The sequence below is a fragment of the Pseudochaenichthys georgianus genome, chromosome 12 (assembly GCF_902827115.2).
Source record: "Pseudochaenichthys georgianus chromosome 12, fPseGeo1.2, whole genome shotgun sequence".
Lineage (NCBI taxonomy): Eukaryota > Metazoa > Chordata > Actinopteri > Perciformes > Channichthyidae > Pseudochaenichthys > Pseudochaenichthys georgianus.
Genome location: NC_047514.1, coordinates 9,223,807 through 9,245,137, shown reverse-complemented (window position 1 = coordinate 9,245,137; position 21,331 = coordinate 9,223,807). Strand labels below are relative to the sequence as shown.

Genomic DNA, 21,331 nt, shown 5'->3' with positions numbered 1-21,331 from the left:
GACAGGACGCTCATCGACGGCCAGACATCTATCGACGCCGAAAATCGGCTTGGTGTTTAAGGACTTTTAAGCGCTAACACACCAGGCCGAAATCGGCCGTTTTCGTTAGTCGGACGACAAAGCGTGCCCTGTCGCCCAAACTCAATTTGGTGTCTCCCGCACCGCGTCGGCCACAGGCAGTCGGACAAATAAATCACTCTGATTGGCTGTTCAGCTAGCGAATCAGTGCATGAGAAGCAAAACGGTTGCTTGAGAATGTCTTCCACAAGCAACACTCCAATGGTTGATAGCTGCAGTACCGCACAAAACATGTTTTCGATGGACGAGAGTGAAAATGGAACGCACACGCTATTTGTTGTTTGTTTATATCACGCAGTCTGTTCTTCTTCTCTGTCTTCCGGTTGTTGCCTCTTTTGAATGACGAATACACACTACCGCCGCCTGCTGGTAAGGAGAGTTATTGCCACTCACGCATGCGCAGTTCGTACGTGCTTGGCTGAAGTCTTTGCGGTGTGTTCCAGTGCGACACATGGCCAAGACGCAGGAGAACACGCCGACGCAACAGTCGGCATCGGCGAGTTCTCTGGTGACTGCTTGGTGTGTCAGGGCCTTTACACATACAAATAATTTAAATGTAAATTATACAGTGTCATTATATTGTGCCTTCATACACCAATTTGCTGCCATAGGCAAGCACGTGCACGGTTGTGGCATGATCACCAAAACAGAAAGATATGGACACAAGATGTGTGCAACTGTATTTAGTATCCTATCCATGTGAGCATGATTTAAGTGGGTGGGGGGGGGGGGGCTAACCTCCTCTAGGGGCCCTGGAAAGATTTTATTTTTAATATTGAAGTTAAAAGCATCAATCTGGTGCACTTTGAGAGCAACATGAAGAGCTCTACGGATACATCTCTCAACACCCATATGAAACAGAACTGTAAGCAGATTTTCTTTTTCTTTATGGATATTTTACAAATCACTCCCCTTTCAAACTGTATTCTTGTTTATTAATAACAACTTTTTTGTACTGTCATATCGTATTTTATACCTGTTTTTCATCTATTCTCTTATTTTTTTATAACTATAATGATCATATAAAGGTGTGCCTTTACCTCACTGAGCTGAGGTTATCAGTGCCTCTCAGTCTTTCAGGAGAGAGCTCTCTAAAGCTCTCCCCCCGCGGCCGCTTACACAGTAAATTCCAATGTTAATAAAAGCACACATAAGCTGTGTACGAGTTTGATTTATTTTAAATGAACACAAATACAAAATGAAAACCTATAATTGCACACGAAAACCATTATTTCAAAAAAAGAACAATTTCACATAAACCTCTGGTTTTTACTGGGGCTGGAGCAATATAGGCGTAGTTCTATTAGTATAAGTTAATAAGATGTACTTTGTTGATCCAAAATTGGGAAATTGTGTTGTTACGAAATTTCCCAAAAAATATTTTTTTCATTTCTAACTTTTTTTTCTTCTTTTTTCTCCCCAATTTTCGGCGCCCCCGATGGGTTGATGCGCCCTTAGCATTCGCCTGTATACTGCCTATGCCAAGGGCATGCCTTCATATATTCGAACAAACAATGAAATCCAATTAAGAGGACAGTATGAAGCATTTTACCGTGACTGCACTTCAAATTCGCCTCCTGAGGTGACATCGGTTGAAAGTAAAGACAACAACAAACAGTGAAAATGATTAAGGGAGACAGAAAATGCTGCTTCAGATGTTTTTTTCCAAATATTAGATAACAGCTTTACGTCAATGATTATTTAAAAGACTTCACGACTCATGTCTAATCTCTTTTTACTGAGTCTTACCACTATAGATGACATGTTATTGCTCCCTGGGAATTAGTTCTGCATTCAAGCAATAATTATCCTGCAATGTAGGTGACTGTCCGTCAGGGGTCCATTAAGGAATCATTTTTCTGAGTGATATTCCAATTACTGATTAAATGCTGTAGCAGTTCATTGTTTGGTTAATCTCTTCTAACCTAATCTGATGGTAATGAAATTGTAAATGTAAAAAAACAAACAAACAAAAACTCAAAAGTTTAAACATTTTTAAAGGACCAATCCCCATCTAACCAGTCAGGTGGGGGCGTGAACCTGTCAGTGCAAGGCTGTTCAAATGTCTCATATTTGTAACAAGGTTTGTAAGAAACAACCCTAACTCGTGCGTATAAGTGCAATGTAAGGAGCTTGAAAAAGTAATGTCGTTACATTTGGAACGAAAGAGGAGTATTGGACTATCATTTGGGGTTCACCTGTGGACACTGTGAATGGAGAGACCTGAGCTTCACTCCGCCCCCCTCCCTCCGGCGGGCTCCCCGCCTCCCCAAACCCAGAGCGTACTCCGCTCTCACTTGCTTCCTCTACCCGCCGCAGAACATGAGCTCCCTTCTCTCTGAGCCGACGCACACCAATACAGATGGTTTCATTACGGCGTCCCGCTTCATGCTGACCGAAACTGCTGTTGTTTAGGATAGAAGCTCCCCCCTGCCCTGTGACCGGTTGTGATTTTTGGATGCGCCATGCAATCTCGCTGGTGGAGTTGTGGAATTCGGCTGGTGGCATGGACGTGGGTTTGGAGTCTGGCGTTGCACGGAGCATGGTGCATCCCCGCAAATGAAGGTAAAACACGCACGGACACTTTGGGGTTGATGGCAGTTGTTCGGTGACACGTCTTGCCACTTTAATTGCCACTGACAGGCACGAGTGGAGGTTAAGGGTCCGTGTCTGGTGCTCCAGCCCCCCGGTCTCTTCTATCCTGGCTGACACGGCTCTGACGCTGTCTGGCCGAAAAGGAGGTCGCCTATACAATACATTTAAGCAGATAATGTTTATGACAGCTGTGTCCCCGAAGTGTTTAATGACTGTTTGTTCCGAAATAGTAAAGGCTGAGATAAAAAGAGGACCTTTGATCAGAACATGCGTCTATCCAGATAACCGGTCCTTGGAGAACCGACGGACGCACAGTGCGCTGCAGACATTCACTGTGAAGATCTTACACATCTTCCGTTGCAACTCAAACTGCTCACTTGACGTTGAAGCACCCTGTGGTGGTGTTATAAAATAAGGTTTCTCGTGTGGAATTCCAATTGCCTTGCTTTGGCAATGAGTTTTAATTTACCTCAGGTTTCTAATAATAATATAACTTTAAGCGTTTCACTGAGACATTTCTCTGCATTCCCTTTTAAAGCTTATTTTTGGTTCAGTATTTTGATACATTCTGTATTTTTACATATTCGCATTGAATCCTTTTAACCTCTGATACTGTTGAAATGGCTGACAGCTAGTGAGTTCAGACTGTAGCTTGCAGTAAAGCTACTTATCTTGTCACATATTAACAGTTTCATTTGGCACCCCCTCGTAATTTGGCACAACATTTCCATAATGGTCGGTTCAAATTGGGATTTAATCAATGTTGATGTCTGAACTATAATGCACCTGCAGCCCCCTGCACTAGATATACAATATGGACATTTACAGTCCTTACACTTTCAGGTCTCCCTTGAAAAAGAGATCATTGATCTCAATGGGATTTTACCTGGATAAATAAAGGTTTTGAATTGAATTGAATTGGTTTAAAATAAGAAAAAATACAATATTCCAATATTGTCCGCAGACTTGATATTGTAATGGCTCAAGATGAGTGCCATTGTTTAGGGCTATTTAGACAGCATTTACATCCATCAAACAGCTTATACTTCATGTGGCAGATTTATTTGGTCAAATGTACAATCACAAAAGTGTGACCACTCAGGGGTCCTAGAGCGGTTCCCAGGGCAGCCTTGGGGCAACATGGAAAAGAGTTAAAGTTTACCCAGGATGTATAGGTTCCTGTTTGGGACAGTGTCCTCTGAATTAAATAACCTCCCTAGGGATTTGTATTCTGGGCTTTATGAGATATAGCACATCAATATACTGGTGCAGACTGGCATATAGGTTCCCAAAAGGTGTGAAAAGTCGACATAACTTCTAAAAAGTGTTTGACATAAAATCCACGATAACTAAACACTCATAAGGTTTGTTGTCTGCAGCAGAAATATCCGTACTTTAAAACACTTGAATTCCTGCCTTGTTAAAGCCAAGCTTGAGGCTGTGAGAAAAAAATCAATGGCAGACTGAATCACAACTTTGTGTTTTGACTCCAGTGATGAAAAGAGATATGTCCTTTATATCCACATGATCCTCTGCTGTCTTTATTTATCACACCTATTCTTTGTTTGCTCTGCAACAGCACTTGTTTAAAATCTATTGTCTCTAAAGTGCTCCCAGTTAAATGTAACTGAAAAAAACATGTGCATAGACACCTTTCTTAAGACGCTTAAAGAGCCAAAGGCTTCAACCTTATGCACATTTTAGATTCATTTGGCTCATATTTGCATTGCATTGGATAATCATTGCATGCATAATTGGAGAGTATGGTGAAGCCCATAATTAAAACAGCCAATATTCTCTCATTGGGCTAATTTATTGTAATTGAAAAAGTAGGATTAAACAATTTTTCGGATCTTCTTAAACATCTTGGGAGGAATCATTAGGGACATTTCCCACTTACCCATCTCACATTTTGTTTTAGGCTATGCTGCATAATCTGTCCTCACATCACACTGCAGACTTACCTCGTACGACTGTTCCAGGTTGAATTGTACCTTGCATTTGCGTTGATATACTAGAAGTGTTTCCTGAAGTGAAGGGGAAATAAGTGAACAAAGAAAACTCCTGACACTTCCTTAATTATATTAAAATGACCTGCAGTACGGTTTCTGCGCTAATGGCAGACACTGAGGAAAACTGCACACACTATGCCACTTTGATTAATTTCCTCTCTTGAGGCTAATCCATTCTTATTTAAATCGATCAATTTCTGCGAACATCTCCTCGATGCAGAGCCAGGTGCCTCACATCTGTTTTAGAGATTGTCATTCTGTTCGATTAATAATAATAATGTCTGGCTAATGAGGGGTTTGTGAGCAGACACTTTAGGGAGTCCTTCACTTTTTCTTTTTGTGGGTAATGGCGTTGATCAAATGAGGGGTGGTAGATACAGTTAAACGCTTTGAAATGAAGTGCATATCTGCCCGCTGGCCTGTGGGTCTGTTTTAGAGAGACAATCCATGTAAATGCCACGTTCAAACACTTAAGATGGAAATGCGTTAAGGAAATACAAGTGGTTTGATTTAACCATTGGTTTCAAAACTAGAAGGTAAGATATGGCTTCAGACAACATTGTAGGGGTCACTGAAGTCAAGTTGGACCTTAAACCCATCACCTTAGAGTGCTTGAAAATAATAAAAAAAAGCTGCCTCAGAGCAGATATTCCATTATCAATCAAAAAAGAATTGTATTCCCAATGCTAAAAATCCACTTACTTTTGAGCACCCTTGTAATATTTCCTTGAAGTAATGTCACCTTTCATTTGATGGTGATGACTTTTAATAATAAGTTCTGTAGATCATTGTCACGGCTGAGCTCCAACTTGTTAGGTGGTTTGATCCTTAGAGAGAACGCTAGAGAGTGAAAGAGGTAACGTATCCCTTATGATCGTTCAGCATCACTTATCTCTTCTTTATGGCCTAATTAGTTGTCTAATCGCCTCCTAAGGACATCTTTTATTTTTCTCTGCAGAGCAGCGGAGACAGTAAGACTAGTGGAGTGTGTGTGTCTTTGTGTTGGGAGGGGTTTACACAGCGATTGTGTCTCAGTTAGCTAGCTAGCTTCCGCCTCAGATTATGTTCTGCCAACTGTGGATGTTCTATTCTTTAGTTGACAAGTCAAGGTTTATATGAGGATTGGCGTTTTTATGACATGGCTTATCAATGAAATAATGCACTCAACAGCTGCTTTAAGACATGGAAAGCATTTATGATACTGAACCTTTGGACGATTGATTTAATCTCTTCCATTAAGTATTATTGTTTGCTCTTCATTAATGTTTCACAGGACTTTCTTGTTGGCAGTTCCAAACAGAAATACACAAGAACATCTTCAAGGCTTATAGCTGGAAAGATGATCACTGGTTTATACCAATATGCCTTGTTTGTGATGCTTAATTACATTCAAGGGAAAATAGAAAGCAGATAGATATCTAATAATGTGAAGTCCATTGTCCTCTGTAATTAGCTGTCACTCACAGTTTTTCATTTGTCAGAACACATTTCAAAAGTGTGAAATACACACCAGTTATCGTGGATGAGGCGTAGGGCTGCTCAATTAATTTTATTTTAATCACAATTACGATTATGGCTTGCAAAGATTACGAAAACAACGTAATCGAAATAAAACGATTATTTTTGTATTGGTTTTTCAGTTGAATTATACTTAAAGTTCAGGGTGATGAACTGTTCAAAACATACTGTTCACATTTTTTTCTCCAATAAATTGATGTTTTCAAAGTAAATGGATAATCATTTTTAATAATCGTGATATCAATTATTGACCAAAATAATCAAGATTATGATTTTTGCCATAATCGAGCAGCCCTAATGAGGTTAGGCATCTTAGATTTGATAGGGAAATAAAGTCACATTATTGAGCACGTGTTTGCATATAAGATGTTTTGAATGAGAACCCTTTGCATATTTTTTCTTTGTAGTTTTTTATCCCAGCATTTGAGAGCTTTATGAACCAAGTTATGACAACAGCTACAGTTTCAAATGAACAGTGGTTAAAAACCTTTTGCACAACTTCAGGAGAAAGAGTGCCTGTACCAAGCCCCTTAGCTGGATATACCATTAGAGGAACCTATAAGTGAAAGCATGCCGTTGCTGATCAGAGTTGACTACATCACAGAGGGTTGGCTGTTGCTGTTGTAGACAAACCCAAACAACATATAACGCAGGAAAATGTCTGTTCTTCTAAGAAAGCGTTCTCCAAGTCCCTTGATTGTTTCCTTGTAAGATTGAAAAGATATGCTATAATATGCTTTTATTGGTGGTTTGCTCAATGTTTTTGCTCAAATTACAAGTAGGGTAGATTGACATTGGAGCAACCAGTTTGACTTTCTCTTTTATTGTTTGAGCACACTGTGAAAGACTAAGAACAAACCAAGCGTTATCACGGATGAGATAAAGAAAACTGAACTCCGGCCTGAAAAAACTTGAGTTTAATTTATGACAGTGCATGTCGTTGCAAACTCAGACGGGCTTTAAAGCTGTTGCAAGACAGATACACCATATGTTCACTCATGTGATTGACTGTGTTCAATGTCTGTGAAAATGCTGTCGAGGTATCTTTCATGTAAATGCAGAGAGAAATACCATCCAGTTGATGAAACGTACTTTGGAACAATTGTTATTTAGTCATAATTAACATTTTTGTGAACAGAAAATCTGTGGTAAAACGCATGTTTAAAGTGTTTCCAAAGATTCTCCTCACAGTTTCCTGTGGGATACACTTGACATTTACAATGGGACTTTGTTGTGAAAGGAGCATTTGGACACACGGATAATACAGAACTCGGGAGACTACATCGTCACCATTGCTGGAAAAGATGAGAAGGAAACATGTTCTGAGGAGTGCACTGGTCAGGATATTGCACTTGCTTACATCACAAGAAAACCTCTCAGACGTGTCCTTTTTTGTTTTGATTTATGTTTTTTTGCCTAAACTTAAGACTTTCTTTTTTTTCTTTTAACAGTGAACCTGCTGGATTCTCGCTCTGTGGTGGGTGACCTAGGATGGGTGGCCTATCCTAACAATGGGGTGAGTACAACCATTGTAAGATGTTTCAATTGTTGGCTGCATTTGGCAAATACCACACATTTATATTTTTCTTAGTTGATGTTGTCAGCGAACATAATGTCATTATTTCTTGATTGGTTGTCTTTTTAGAAACACATAGTTAGTCTTGTTTAGACATGGTTGCTACTGTAGTACTAATACCATTGCTATCAAACCACAACAACGCTTTTTTAAATATTGTTGTAGTCTTTCAATAGTTCCGTAAGACCCAGTAACCCATCATCAATGATCGAAATGAAGTGACCAAATCATTTTAAACTATACAATTATAAGCCCAGGGTTGGGGTTAGGGTGAACAAATCTGCTACTGCTGGTTAGCACAGTTGAGGTTGTTAACTCACTGTATGTGTATGACCAACGACACCTATGACTTTATTATTTTACACTTAAGCACATTTCTTTTATCAAGGTTATAGTTCATTCAATTTCCAATCCCTCTCAGTTCATTATCGGGGTCAATTGAATTCATGAGTAAGATATTGAAAGTCATGAAGGAATATATTATTCTCAAACCAGCAGTTGAGTTTCCATTACCATGTATTCCCAGGGCGAAGGCTAATAGGAGAATGACTTACTGGAGTTGGGAAATAGTTGGAATTATGTATTTTAAAGAAAAAAATAACTGGTGTTTAGTTTAGAAAATGTCTTCTGGAGTTCCAACACCACCTCCACTCGTGAGACAGTAATCTGCCACCTTTCCTGCGAACAATTTAATTCCCCATCCTCCGGGGGGTTGATTGTGTTACGGTTGGTTTTGTGCATCTATTTTATCCACATGGAAAATCTCTCATATAGTCACAACTGTTGGAAAACATTCAGCTGTACACGCCAGACCAATAGTGCTGACCGTGGCGTTTTTTCTCGGCTCTGGGTATTCAAATCACAGTCTGCTCTGTGGCTGTATGTAGATCTGAGAGATAGTGCTGACAAAAGCAGCTGTATGCGCAATCATATTAATGAAGATGTAATTATGGCCCGTGGTTTCCACAATGCAAGTGCATAAATAACTGCATTCAGGCTGGACCAATAGGAAATAAAAGACGTGATAAGGATCTCATTATGACATCCTCTCTTATTAGCTGTTGTGTTTTTATTCAGCTACAGCTTAAGGTTATTAAAATGTGTTTTTTCTTCCTTCTATTAAACCTGTCTGACAATGAAATGACAAACATGTCCCATAAAATAAATAATTGAATCACTGTTTGTCATTTTAAATAACAGATGTTATCAATGAAGACCATTATAATTCCTATCATGTTCAGCATATATTGGACAGAACCCAATCTGCAGCAAGCTCACACACACACACACACACACACACACACACACACACACACACACACACACACACACACACACACACAGACACAGACACAGACACAGACACAGACACAGACACAGACACACACACACACACACACACACACACACACACTGACATTCACACCCGGTGGCAGCAGTCTTCTGTGGCTAAATAAGATGTTGAAGAGGCACAGATTCTTTTTTTCTCTCATGTTCCAGATGGTTTTCCCCATCCCTCCTTTTCTCCTCCTCCAACCCCCCTTCGTCCCCATCATCATCTCTTCTGTCATCCTTCACTTTTTTTCTGGCTCACTGCCCATCCTTCCTTGTCATCGAACATTCATCTTACTCCTTATCCCCATTTTATTCTCATTCTTGTAATCTCCTTGTCTTTTTATCTCACTATCTCCTTTCCGCTGCTTTTCCTCTTCTCCCAGAGCTTCATTGTGCTTTTGAAAGATGAATTTAAGCAAAAAGCAGATTGAGTAAAATAAGGGGTTTTAAAAAGTGTTTCAGATTTGATGGACGACCTTGAAATGTTATGACACATTTCAATGAGCAGCATGACACTGACATAGTAGCTGAACTTGAAGACTGTAGATTAGGTTGTCACTGAAAACACTTCTCTCCTCGTCTATGACAAGCTCCTTGGAACAATATAAACGAAATGAAAATATGTCCTTTTTTAAGTCTACTTCAGAAGTCTGTCTTGAAGTTATAGCAAGCAGGAGGCCAGGGTAAATGTGGCTATGAAGCCTAGCAGGTTAGTTGAACAATCTGGAGACAGGTGTGTCAGAGGTAGAGATTGGAAAAAGACGAAGGGCTGCAGGCAGTCAGACAGCAAAAGCTTAAGACGGACAAAGTGTCAGTGTCAGAGAGAACTTGGAGAAAATCAGACTCGCTGTAACCTCTTGAGAACAGAAGTACTCATGGGCAAGGAGCTTCTGATGAACTGGAGAAAGAGACAAGATTTTTTATTTTGTACCAAGTTAAAAGAAGAGGCAATGTGTTCTGTCTCTGTCTCATTGTTGGTAGCATTAGGGCTGATGAGGTCGGAAATAGTTGTGTACAGACTAGAGTTGAATGCAATAATTACAGCTTGAAGATTTTCTGTAGATTATTCACAAGTTGTTTTGCTGAATGCTGATACAGAAATGTTAGGACGAAAACCACCAACAAAATTCAAGAACGTAACACAAGTCTTTATTTGAGCTATAGTTGGAAGACTCATGAGTTGGTAATAATTGGAATGTATGTTAGTTAATGAAAGGCTTAGCATTCATATTAATGTAGTGATGGAAAGGAAAGGGGACAAAGGGGATACAAATAAAGGTGAAGGAAAAAAACATAGCCAAATGTTGGTTCCTTGCCCATTTTGGACCATTTGGCTGTCAAGCCTTTGTCATCTAATAACTCCATTACTTCCTGTTCCAATTGCATTGGAAAGAGTGCTTGTTCGTAGATTGTGTGAGCTGCCAATCACATGTAATTTGGTGGATGCTTTTATCTGCTGCCTCCTCAAGCATCTTCAAGGGACAAGAATACAGAAAGAAAAGTCAGCATGAAAAGATGCCATTTAAAGAGATGGACCCCACAATATGGATCATTTTAGTGTCCATCTATCTCAATGACCCCCCATTTTGCTCGATCTTTATCCCTGCATTAGTAGGCAAAGTCCACTGGGCCTATAAGGATGCACACCAAGCCGAACTCAAAGAACCTCCCACTGATAAAGGATGGCTGTTGGATGGCTGTTAAAATGCTTTTAAATGTCTTGTTTTGTCCAACAACACTCGACCACACAAAGTTGTTGGTCAGTTTACAATCATACAAAACAGATACAAGCAGCAACTTGGCACATGCTAAGCACAGCCAAATAATACTTTATATTTTTACTTTTAAAAAACGACTTAACTGAGGACTTTTCCTAATAGAAGACAGTTCATTATCTGACAACAAATGGAGTAATTGTTGCAGCTGTAACTGCGACAAATATTGAGAATGCAATTTAATTGGGATTAGTTTAAACATTTTTAAATAATTGAACCCCAGTCATAGTTGTGGTTGACATATTTGTCCGTGTGTAGTAAGGGTAATGCTGCTGGGTTTGGCCTAGTGTGTCTTTGAATAATGTCTTATGACATAGTAAAACTAAGCTAAAACAAGAATGGTTGACGACAGCATTAAGATAACAAATTGGAGACCCCTAGTGATACAGTGGACAGTGGCACTTCTGCACTTAAAGTTGCTCAGACTGAAAGCTGATGAGCTCAAAGAACACTATCAAGTGCTATTAAATATTTGTCTGACAACTGTATCTGCCAGCTGTCTGTCTCTCTCCAATAAATCAACACCGGCTGAAATCGGTCATCATTTGGCCCTACTTTCACAACAGGCTAAAGTTTGTGCGATAGAACAAAAAAACTTAAAATTGTGAAATTGGTGTAATTGGATAGTCTTAAGAGTCGATAAGAAAGCTATCAAAAAAACAAAAGGGCAATCTAGCATCCAAGGTGCTAAGCATATACTCAACAATGGCCTAATTATGGCTTTTTTGGTGCAGGATCCTAAAGTGTCTGTCCCTAATGATTAAGAGAAGAGGCTCATCTGTTTGTGTTAGAGATTTGTTGTTTTGCAGCTTATATGCTTTTTAGTTGACTTTTCCCCTCGTTACACTACAGTACCATGAAGGTAGGAGGACAGGTTAGGCTAAAAGAGACAGTAGAGGAGGATTATATGAAAACGTGGAACTTAGCTTTAGAAGTTCTGACAGGAAGGCGGGAAGAAGGAGACATTGGGGACAAGGAAGAAGACGGGAGGAATTTAGGAGCTGCAATTGAACATGGTTAAAGGAAAAAGGGGACCAAAGGAAGATAGGCTAGACTTAAGATTAAATAATTAAGAAAAGAATAAAGGACAGAAAAAAATGATGATAGACATGGATGACGTGAAAAGGCATGAAGCATGAGAACTGGGATCTTGGTAGTTATTGTATAGAGGCAGGGATTGGGGGTAGAGCATGGGGGAAGGGTTCTTCCATGGATAAGGAGTGACAGGGACAGTTCTGTCACAGTGCCATGATGGTCAGCGGTAATGAGCTGAGTTGGAGACAGCTTTATAGACTTAGAGCCAGGAGGCCACTCAGCAAAGCCACATGGGGTCGGCTGAGTTGTGGGACACGCGGACGCACAGCACACCCACACACATTGTAGTCAACAAAACAAACATGCACACTAATGAGTAGCTGGGAGGATGCCTGTAGGGACAGTTCAGTTTGGAGGTGAAGTAGAGAAAAAAGTGGTGCAGAGGGTAAATATACACTAGGGCTGTGGGATCAGGACTAAAAGGAATGATACTCAGAACTTCTAATTATTAAGACTATTTCATTACCAGTGATTGAGACTGAAAACGTTCAATGTGTTGGCTTCTTGGTTTATCAGAGAAAAGCAGTAATTCACCCAAATCGCAACAAAACATTTGTTCTACTTTTCTTTTCTATGCAGTTTTCGTTTGTCGATGTGAGATATTTGCATCGTGTTCAACGTGATGTGAGCGAATCACATCTTGATCAACCTTTGAAAAACATATATCAGAAACATTCCTACTAGGAAACAATGTCCCAAACGTCACACTATGTGATCCCAACCATTTCTATAGGAGCTGCCCACAGCAAACTGGTCATTATCCTGAGAAACTGGGATATTGTTTTCTTGGAATTGGGTGAACTGACCCTTATGAAGAGGTTGTGAGAATTGCATGGTAGTGAGCAGGGCACACTGAAGCTTTTGAAATCTTTTTTATTTTAAACAAATGGATTGTGAATTAAGATAAAGAGGCTAAGCCTAACTTGACGTACTGTACAATTAACTCCAAAACATTAGGGTTTAAAATGTTGACTATTAGTGCATGCTTTTGCTTCTTCAGTGCCTCATGATAGCATGGGTGGTCCTGACCCTACAGTGTTAGTATTTTACTCGCTTAACCGAACCTTATGTTTGACCTCAGGAGGCCCCTACTTAAATCCAAGTACAATAGTTTAAAACACTGAGTGGAATAAGCGCTTGATCTTCCAATAGAGCAGCTCATGCGTGGAAAACCAGGCTCAAAGTTATCACAATCCCTTCTTTCTGCCTGTCTTCTGTACCAAATCCGACCATTTCTCCATAAATATTAACTTTTGGTTAATTCATAAAACGGGAATGGAGGCAATGAGTTAATGAGACGCGAACATGGCAAGTGGCAAACACAAATAACTGTGGGAAACAAAATGCAGCATGTCCAGTGTTGATACTGATGGTTAAGTTCTGAAAAAAAAGGAACGGGATCCGGTTGTCTTTGCGAGCGTTGCGCCAACAATAATACAGCTTCAAAATGCTAAGGATGGGTGGGGGGAAAAGTTGTTCATTTTTTTAAAAAGAAATACAACGATGAAGTAGGAATGTCATTTTGTTTCATCTCTTTAAAGCTTTAAATGTGTGAAATCCGTGCTTAAACTAACATTAATAGTGTAGTTAAAAGTGTGTGCTTCAGTGCTCTTTTCCAAGGGTATTTATATATTCACAACCAGTTCCATGATAGTTTGATGACTGATCAGTTGAATGAGTTAGCTTAAGCAAGAGTGATGTCAATCAACATTAGCAATCAAACAGTTAATACAGTAAAGCTGCATAGTAGGGGACTTCTCAGTGCAGACAACAGAAACCACGCTTTCTACACATACTGAATATTTGCTCCCAGGCAAACTTGGAGAAGGTCACCTCTTTAACTCCCTGCTGGACTAGCAACAATGATTGGTGTGTGTATGTGTTGTGTGGTGTGTGTGTTAAGCTGTGTAAAGCTCAGAGCAGGCTGGTGGATCTGTGTGATCTAACCAGTAAGAGGCTTAAGGTCTGCACTGGGACTGACTGGGCTGGACTCTTGGAGCGATAGGAAAAAGTCACACACAGATCTGTCTGTGCATCTACAGTATTCTTGTGAGGACCCTGGACAAACTGCATTTACTTTAACCCTAAGCTATGTCTAACCTCTACTCTCAAAACCAGGTGTCAACCCTGAAACAGCCTTTAAAAAGTATGAAGGTTTGTGGAAGTGACTTCAAATTGGACTGCTAAAAGATTGAAGTGTAAGAACACACTATAATCATATCAACATGGAGGCATTGAACAACAAACATGCTGTCTAATAACACAGAACTATGAGCCAAAAAAAGAAAAGTCAGACTGAAATAGGGAGGTACGAAAAAGACAGATTGAGAACAAGACAGAAGGTTTTACACAACGGCTACAGCATTGAGTAATATGGGCTATTAAGCTATAACACCAGATCATAGACTGGTCCCTCTGGCCGTATTACAGTGACATGATGAAGCGCCTGTATTAGCCATGGGAGAGTGCTAGTGATGCAGATAATAGCCACGTCCCAGGAGACCTGCAGATGGAATTAATGCTGCTGTCTGACACACACACACACACACACACACACACACACACACACACACACACACACAGGCAGGGTTGCAGACACACACAAGCTTGAACACTGACGGAATCATTTGCATATATGCACACACAGGCAGGAATTGATAGACACCGCACACACACACAGACATTATAAAGGTATGGCTACAGTACCCAGAGATAAACACACTTTTAAGTTCCTGTTAATTATATGTTTTGCTGACAAGAACTCCTCCCCTTATTCATGATAAATGCATATAAATTATATAACACTATCTCATTATATGCTGTCTGTTGCAATAGGATGAATCAAGGTGGAAAGGATGAGGATTATTCTGCCATCTATACTGTACCTAGCGACACACACACCACACCACACCACACACACCACACACACCACACACACCACACCACACCACACACACGCTTTCTGATTTCCTTGTCACTGTTAAGCCTTTCAACAAGGTTACTGTTGCTCATTCTTAGTCATTTCCCATGGTTCTCAATTCTCTGTTTGTCAGGGTGTGTGGTAGTATTCCAATACTAGCACAGATTTGACAAGACAGTTTTTCGCATTTATACTTTTCAGTATACATTTTCTCTTTCTCACCAGCATTTAAAAATACTATAAACATGTTTTAGTAAACTAAATCTTTTTTTTTTTACAAAAACAGAGAGAACAATCTGAAATCTGCCAAATGATGATATAGTCTGAAATGATTTGATGAAAACATTTAAAGAAGATTTCACATCATAGCAAATGTTATGTTTTGGTCAGGGGTGGTGGAACGCAATCAAAAAAATGTGTTCAAGTACTATAGTACAATTTTGAGTACAACATTTCTCAAATATTTTTAATTTAAATGAAGGTCCAAGGTACACAGCGATCAATGCATCCACCTAGTTGCTTACTTATATTTATATTTATATTTATATTACCTAAGGGAAGGCATCCATATGTGTTTCACCATTACCTTTTTTGGCACTCTCTTAATAATCTCCCTCTGTTCTTTGCCTCAGTGGGAGGAGATCGGGGAAGTAGACGAAGACTACGCTCCCATCCACACCTACCAAGTGTGCCGGGTGATGGAGCAGAACCAGAATAACTGGCTCCACACCAACTGGATCCTGACTGAGGGCGCCCAGCGGGTCTTCATCGAGCTCAAGTTCACCCTGAGAGACTGCAACAGCCTGCCCGGGGGGGTCGGGACCTGCAAGGAGACGTTTAACATGTACTACTACGAAACGGACGAGGGCGACGAGGAAATTGACGGAGAGATGAACGATGGGACGGGGATGACGGAGGAGGTGGACAGGGCGATGAAGGAGAGCAGATACTTCAAAGTGGACACCATAGCAGCTGATGAGAGCTTCACAGAGCTGGACCTCGGGGACCGCGTGATGAAGCTCAATACCGAAGTCCGCGATTTAGGCCCCCTGACCCAGAAGGGCTTCTACCTGGCATTTCAGGATCTGGGGGCCTGCATCGCTTTGGTCTCGGTGCGTGTTTTCTACAAACGCTGCCCGTTTTTGGTGAAGAGTTTGGCCGAGTTCCCCGACACCATCCCGGGCTCAGAAGCCTCGCAGCTGGTGGAGGTGGTGGGCCGCTGCGTCAATAACTCTCTGCCTTTATATGAGCCTCCCAGGATGCACTGCAGCACGGAGGGCGAATGGCTGGTGCCGATAGGGAAGTGTGTGTGCCAGCCGGGATTTGAGGAAGTCAACGGATCCTGTCAAGGTAAGAGGGAAACACTTGAGCGTGGAGTACTGCTTAAATAATCAAAGTCAGTTAATGATTGATACAAAAATGGTAATTTTCATAATCAGTTATTCATTTATCCAAGAAAAAAGCCAAATTAATAATTTGACGTGAGAATTGCTTAGTTTTGACCCCCTTAAATCATTACCCAGTGTTAGCATTTTGGTCTTTCTTTAGGTTTCAGGGTACACAGGCCTGTGTGTTTGCTTGTGGGTTGCCATCTTCCTCCAGTTGGTTATTTTTATACCCATGAACATGTTTGTTTTTAGTATCGTGTGCGCTCAGATCTGTTTTATTCTTTTACTTGGAGTGTTTCTCGCTGTGTCTCTGTGTGTGTGTTTCTCCCTAGCTTAGTGGAGGGTATTCCCTCGAGCCCTGCAGCACTTTGCTGCTCTCACACAGCCGTTGTTCTCCGACTCGAGGCCAAACATCCCCCCTGCCGACCTTAACTGCCATTTCCACGGGCACCCAGAGCCTCTCTGTTTTTCCTCTCCTTCACTCCTCTCCAATCTTCCTCTGCGCCGTCTGTAATTACTCAATTTTCAGACTCTACTACTCACTAGACGCTAGAGAAGCTCTGAGTGGCGTGGCGAAATTTCAGAAAAATACCAGACTTTAAAATGTGTGATTATTTGCTAGCACTCCAGTGTTTCATCTGGTCACACAGAGCCTTACCAATCGAGTGTCAGGCAATGAACTAAAAGATTGATGCTCAACCACAAATAGCAAACTGTTGAAGAGTACATGAAGAGAGATTATATTTTGCTTTTCAATTTTGCACGTCTATGAGTTGGTATGTGCACTATTGTTCTGAATTCTATAAATATACTCCATTATAAAAAAAAAACATTATGTTTCGGCTTCTGTACTCAAAGCCCATAGTTTTAGCTCAAAACTGGACCTCAAGTATTAAAGGGGCCCTATTATGCTCATTTTCAGGTTCATATTTGTATGTTTACTGTCAAATGTGTCCATGCTTTAATGTTCAAAAAGTGCAGCACCTCTTTTCCCCCTCAGTCTGAAACCAGAGCCCAGTCTACTCTGATTGGTTAGCTCTGCTGGCGGTAGCAGCGTGTACAGCGCCAGCTCTGTTACGATTGGTCTACCGCTTAGAGATGTCCCGCCCCTTACCCTATCATGTACAATGTGTTGGCCCGCTAGAACATAGGAGCGGTGTCACCATGTTGCAGAAGTAAACCAAGGTGTCCAATCAAGGCATTTCACGCAGGGGGTAGTATTAGCCTTTGCAGACCTGACGTGCATGGCAGAAGTGGTTTTCCATAGAATTTGTCACACAATGCCTGCAGAATTAAATCATTGCCTTTTTAAAACAGCACCTCTCTTATTAGCTCAGTAACTTGTAATCACATGGTAACACATAGAAGCTGTGTAACAAAGTGCGCACTATCTCTAGCTTAACTTAGTCAGACATGGAGTCTCTGTGGGGAGATCATTAGCAGTAGCTGCCAGTGGCCTGCCCGGAGTCATGCTGCCACCGACAGTACAGTCACATAGACTGTCACATATCTGATGCTGACAGGGCTAAAATATAACTCTGGTGTTCAGCAGTAATAAACAAGAGCTCATTCTGTACTGGGTATATCAGCACTGCATGGCAACAGGTTTTGGTCTTGAGTATTTAAAAATGATGACTATATTTGTGCAATTTAGGAAAGGGACCTGTGTTGTGTGTTGCACATAGACTGCATGGTATTGCACCACTGGATGAATAATATACTTATTATGTAAATACCCAAGAATAAAAAAGCGTAAACTTCAGAATAACTTATAACACAACAGGTACTGTGGATTGATTACAAAATAATGCAATCTTGTGACTTTTTGCTGTATTGGACTTGTCTTACTACATTATTGGACATATGATTTCAACTTCTTCCACAATAATATGATTTGGTCTTAAAATGGAAAACTTTTCCTACATTTATGCCTAGAAGCCACATTATTTGTGGTGTTTCCTTACTTAGACGGAAACATTCAATAACACTATTGTTACTATTTTAGTTTGAAAGCTCCAGGTTTGCTTTTTAGTCTGGACGGACAGAACCTGACCCCTTTAAAAAAAAGGATCACCCCTTGTTTTCGATTCTTTACAACGTGTCTTCCCTTCTTCATCATCACGTTAAACTTCTCCATAATAATTTAAACAACATCATGACTACTCATGGTTAACATGGATACCAATCTACAGATGTCGCTGACTTTGTTGCCAGTAATTCTCCAATAACAGGTTAGCTATTAGCATAATATCAATAAGCTTAATGCTAATGCTAAAATAAAAAATGTGGACTGCAATTTCTCTTTCTCTTAAAGGATGAACCACAATGGCCGTGTTTAACATCATGCCTTTCATACTTTGACATGGTAGATATCTAATATCTATAAATACAGCATCACAGAGCTGCTAGCATGGCTGTAGACTTTTAGTCTCGGTCGTTCTTAAGAGTATGATTCTTTGAAGTAAAGGGAACATACTTTGATGGTGCCAACATTCATGCATTATTTACCGTACATCAGCTGCATTGCATCATCAGCATGTCAGCAGCGTGTGCACTGCCTGTGTAGACTGAGGTGCAGTTTAAGAAATATGTGTTTTAAGAAACTCTACAAACTATGAAATCAAGCAATTAAATTAAGATGAACTTATTTTAACAAGGATATTGACAGTATTTTGAGTAAGTGTATATTTTTTTGGGGTAAATGTGATGTATTATCAACATTATCATCTGCAAACTGTGCAAATATGTGTCAAAGATCATGGAAGAAACCATGTGTCCCTTGTTTTTAAGTGGGAAGACGCTTAATAATTGGAATTCACAAGGTTTTGTAGTTTGTGTGAAATCTGTTTCCACTTAGCTCTGGACAAAAAAAGAGTGAAGGGCTTTTTGCATAGACAGCAGCGAAGTATTTTCTGGTGTAGACCAACCAAGCATAAAAGAGAGAGACACAAGTGGCATTCCCTTTGTACTCCTGTAGCAACAGAACAAAGTTAGAGGTGCTTTAACTGATTCCCATTTAAATGATTTCAGACTGTTGTGCATACTGTGAAGATGAAGTTGTGTGATATGCTAATTTTCCATCCAATGGTTAAACGTTTTAGAATAAAAAAACATCTCCTCCAGTGCTCACAGATTGATTGAGTTTTGTGTATAATGGTCCTCTAAAAGGAAGTCAACAAGCTCAGTAGAACACACTCCCAGCAATTAATGAAGATTTTGCTTTTTTTCCAATTTTGCATGCAGATGAAACTGATCTTTGAAGTGTCTACAGAGAGAAACATGGCAGCACTTCCTCTCTTTCTTCAGCTTTGTAACCAAACATGCTCGCTGCTTTGGAAAACACTTTTTCATGTTCATTTCAATCAGTAACGGCGGAATTCAGTGTTGAATTCTGTTTGTGAGACGTGGCTCTCATTGCTGTCACTGAGGAACTGCATACTGCCAAAGCAACATCCCTCTCCTCTGTCATCATCCTTTTGGACCTGTCTGCTGCATTCGACACGGTGAACCATCAGATCCTCCTTCGCACTCTCCAAGAACTTGGAGTTTCAGGCTCTGCACTTTCCCTCCTCACCTCATACCTCAAAGACCGTACCTACAGGGTAACTTGGAGAGGGTCCGAGTCCGACCCTTGTCAATTAATTACAGGGGTCCCTCAGGGCTCTGTTCTTGGTCCCCTCCTCTTCTCCCAGTACACAAACTCGCTCGGATCTGTCATTAGCCCGCATGGTTTTTCATACCACTGCTACGCTAACGACACCCAATTAATTCGGTCCTTTCCCCGCTCAGAGACCCAGGTCGTCGCACGCATCTCTGCTTGTCTAGCTGACATCTCTCAGTGGATATCCGCTCATCACCTCAAGCTCAACCTTGACAAGACTGAACTGCTTTTCCTTCCGGGAAAAGATTGTCCCACTCTTGACCTGACTATCAACATCGGCACCTCTGTTGTTTCCCCGACTCAGACTGCAAGGAATCTGGGTGTGATCCTAGATAACAACCTGTCCTTCACTGCAAACATTGCTGCTACAACCCGTTGCTGCAGATACACGCTTTACAACATCAGGAAGATACGTCCCCAGCTGACCCAGAAAGCGACGCAGCTTCTGGTCCAGGCTTTCGTCACCTCACGCCTAGACTACTGCAACTCCCTCCTGGCTGGTCTACCTGCATGTGCCATCCGACCTCTGCAGCTCATCCAGAATGCAGCGGCTCGTCTGGTCTTCAACCTTCCTAAATTTTCCCACACCACTCCGCTCCTCCGCTCCCTTCACTGGCTTCCGGTAACTGCTAGAATTCACTTCAAGACACTGGTACTTACGTACCATGCTGCCAATGGATCTGGCCCTTCCTACATCCAGGACATGGTTAAACTGTACACCCCAGCGTGTGCACTACGCTCTGCATCAGCCAAACGACTCGCTGCACCCTCGCTGCGAGGGGGACCCAAGTTCCCATCAGCAAAAACACGTGGGTTTGCTATCCTGGCTCCAAAATGGTGGAATGAGCTCCCCATTGACATCAAGACAGCAGAAAGCTTACACACCTTCCGGCGCAGACTGAAAACTCATCTCTTTCGACTCCACCTCGGCGATATAATTACTAACAAAGAACTGCTAACAAAGCACTTATATACTAATAAAGGACTGGCTTATCTATAGCCAGTTGAGTAGCACTTAAAATGCTTGGCTCTGTGAAACCTGATGTACTTATATGATTCTGTTTTCTTCAAGGTCGTGTCTTCCTGGTAGAATGTACTTATTGTAAGTTGCTTTGGATAAAAGCGTCAGCTAAATGCAATGTAATGTAATGTTTAAAACGTGCCTGGAATACATACCCAAGGCATTCTAATATTGGGGCTTTTTATATTTGTTTGGCTGTCCGATGTTCTGGTACTAAATATCCAGCAATATGGATGTGAGAACATGTACCAGGTTTTTAATGTCCACTCTATTATGTCAACTTTACCCTCTCTGTGCATGTCAGTGGGATGTTCCAAAGGGTAGAGCTCTTTTTAAAAAGACTCCATTGTTAATAGC

General features: G+C 40.9%; 1 protein-coding gene across 1 annotated transcript in view; it reads left to right on the top strand.

Annotated features, from left to right (window-relative positions):
- Positions 1-2,398: 2,398 nt before the first annotated feature.
- The window catches only part of LOC117456107 (ephrin type-A receptor 5), a 69,934-nt gene continuing 51,001 nt past the window's right edge, over positions 2,399-21,331 (top strand). The window contains exons 1-3 of the mRNA XM_034095848.1: positions 2,399-2,643; positions 7,655-7,719; positions 15,537-16,254. Coding sequence (XP_033951739.1) covers positions 2,544-2,643; positions 7,655-7,719; positions 15,537-16,254 — 883 coding nt within the window. The 5' untranslated portion in view covers positions 2,399-2,543. The remainder of the gene's footprint in view (positions 2,644-7,654; positions 7,720-15,536; positions 16,255-21,331) is intronic.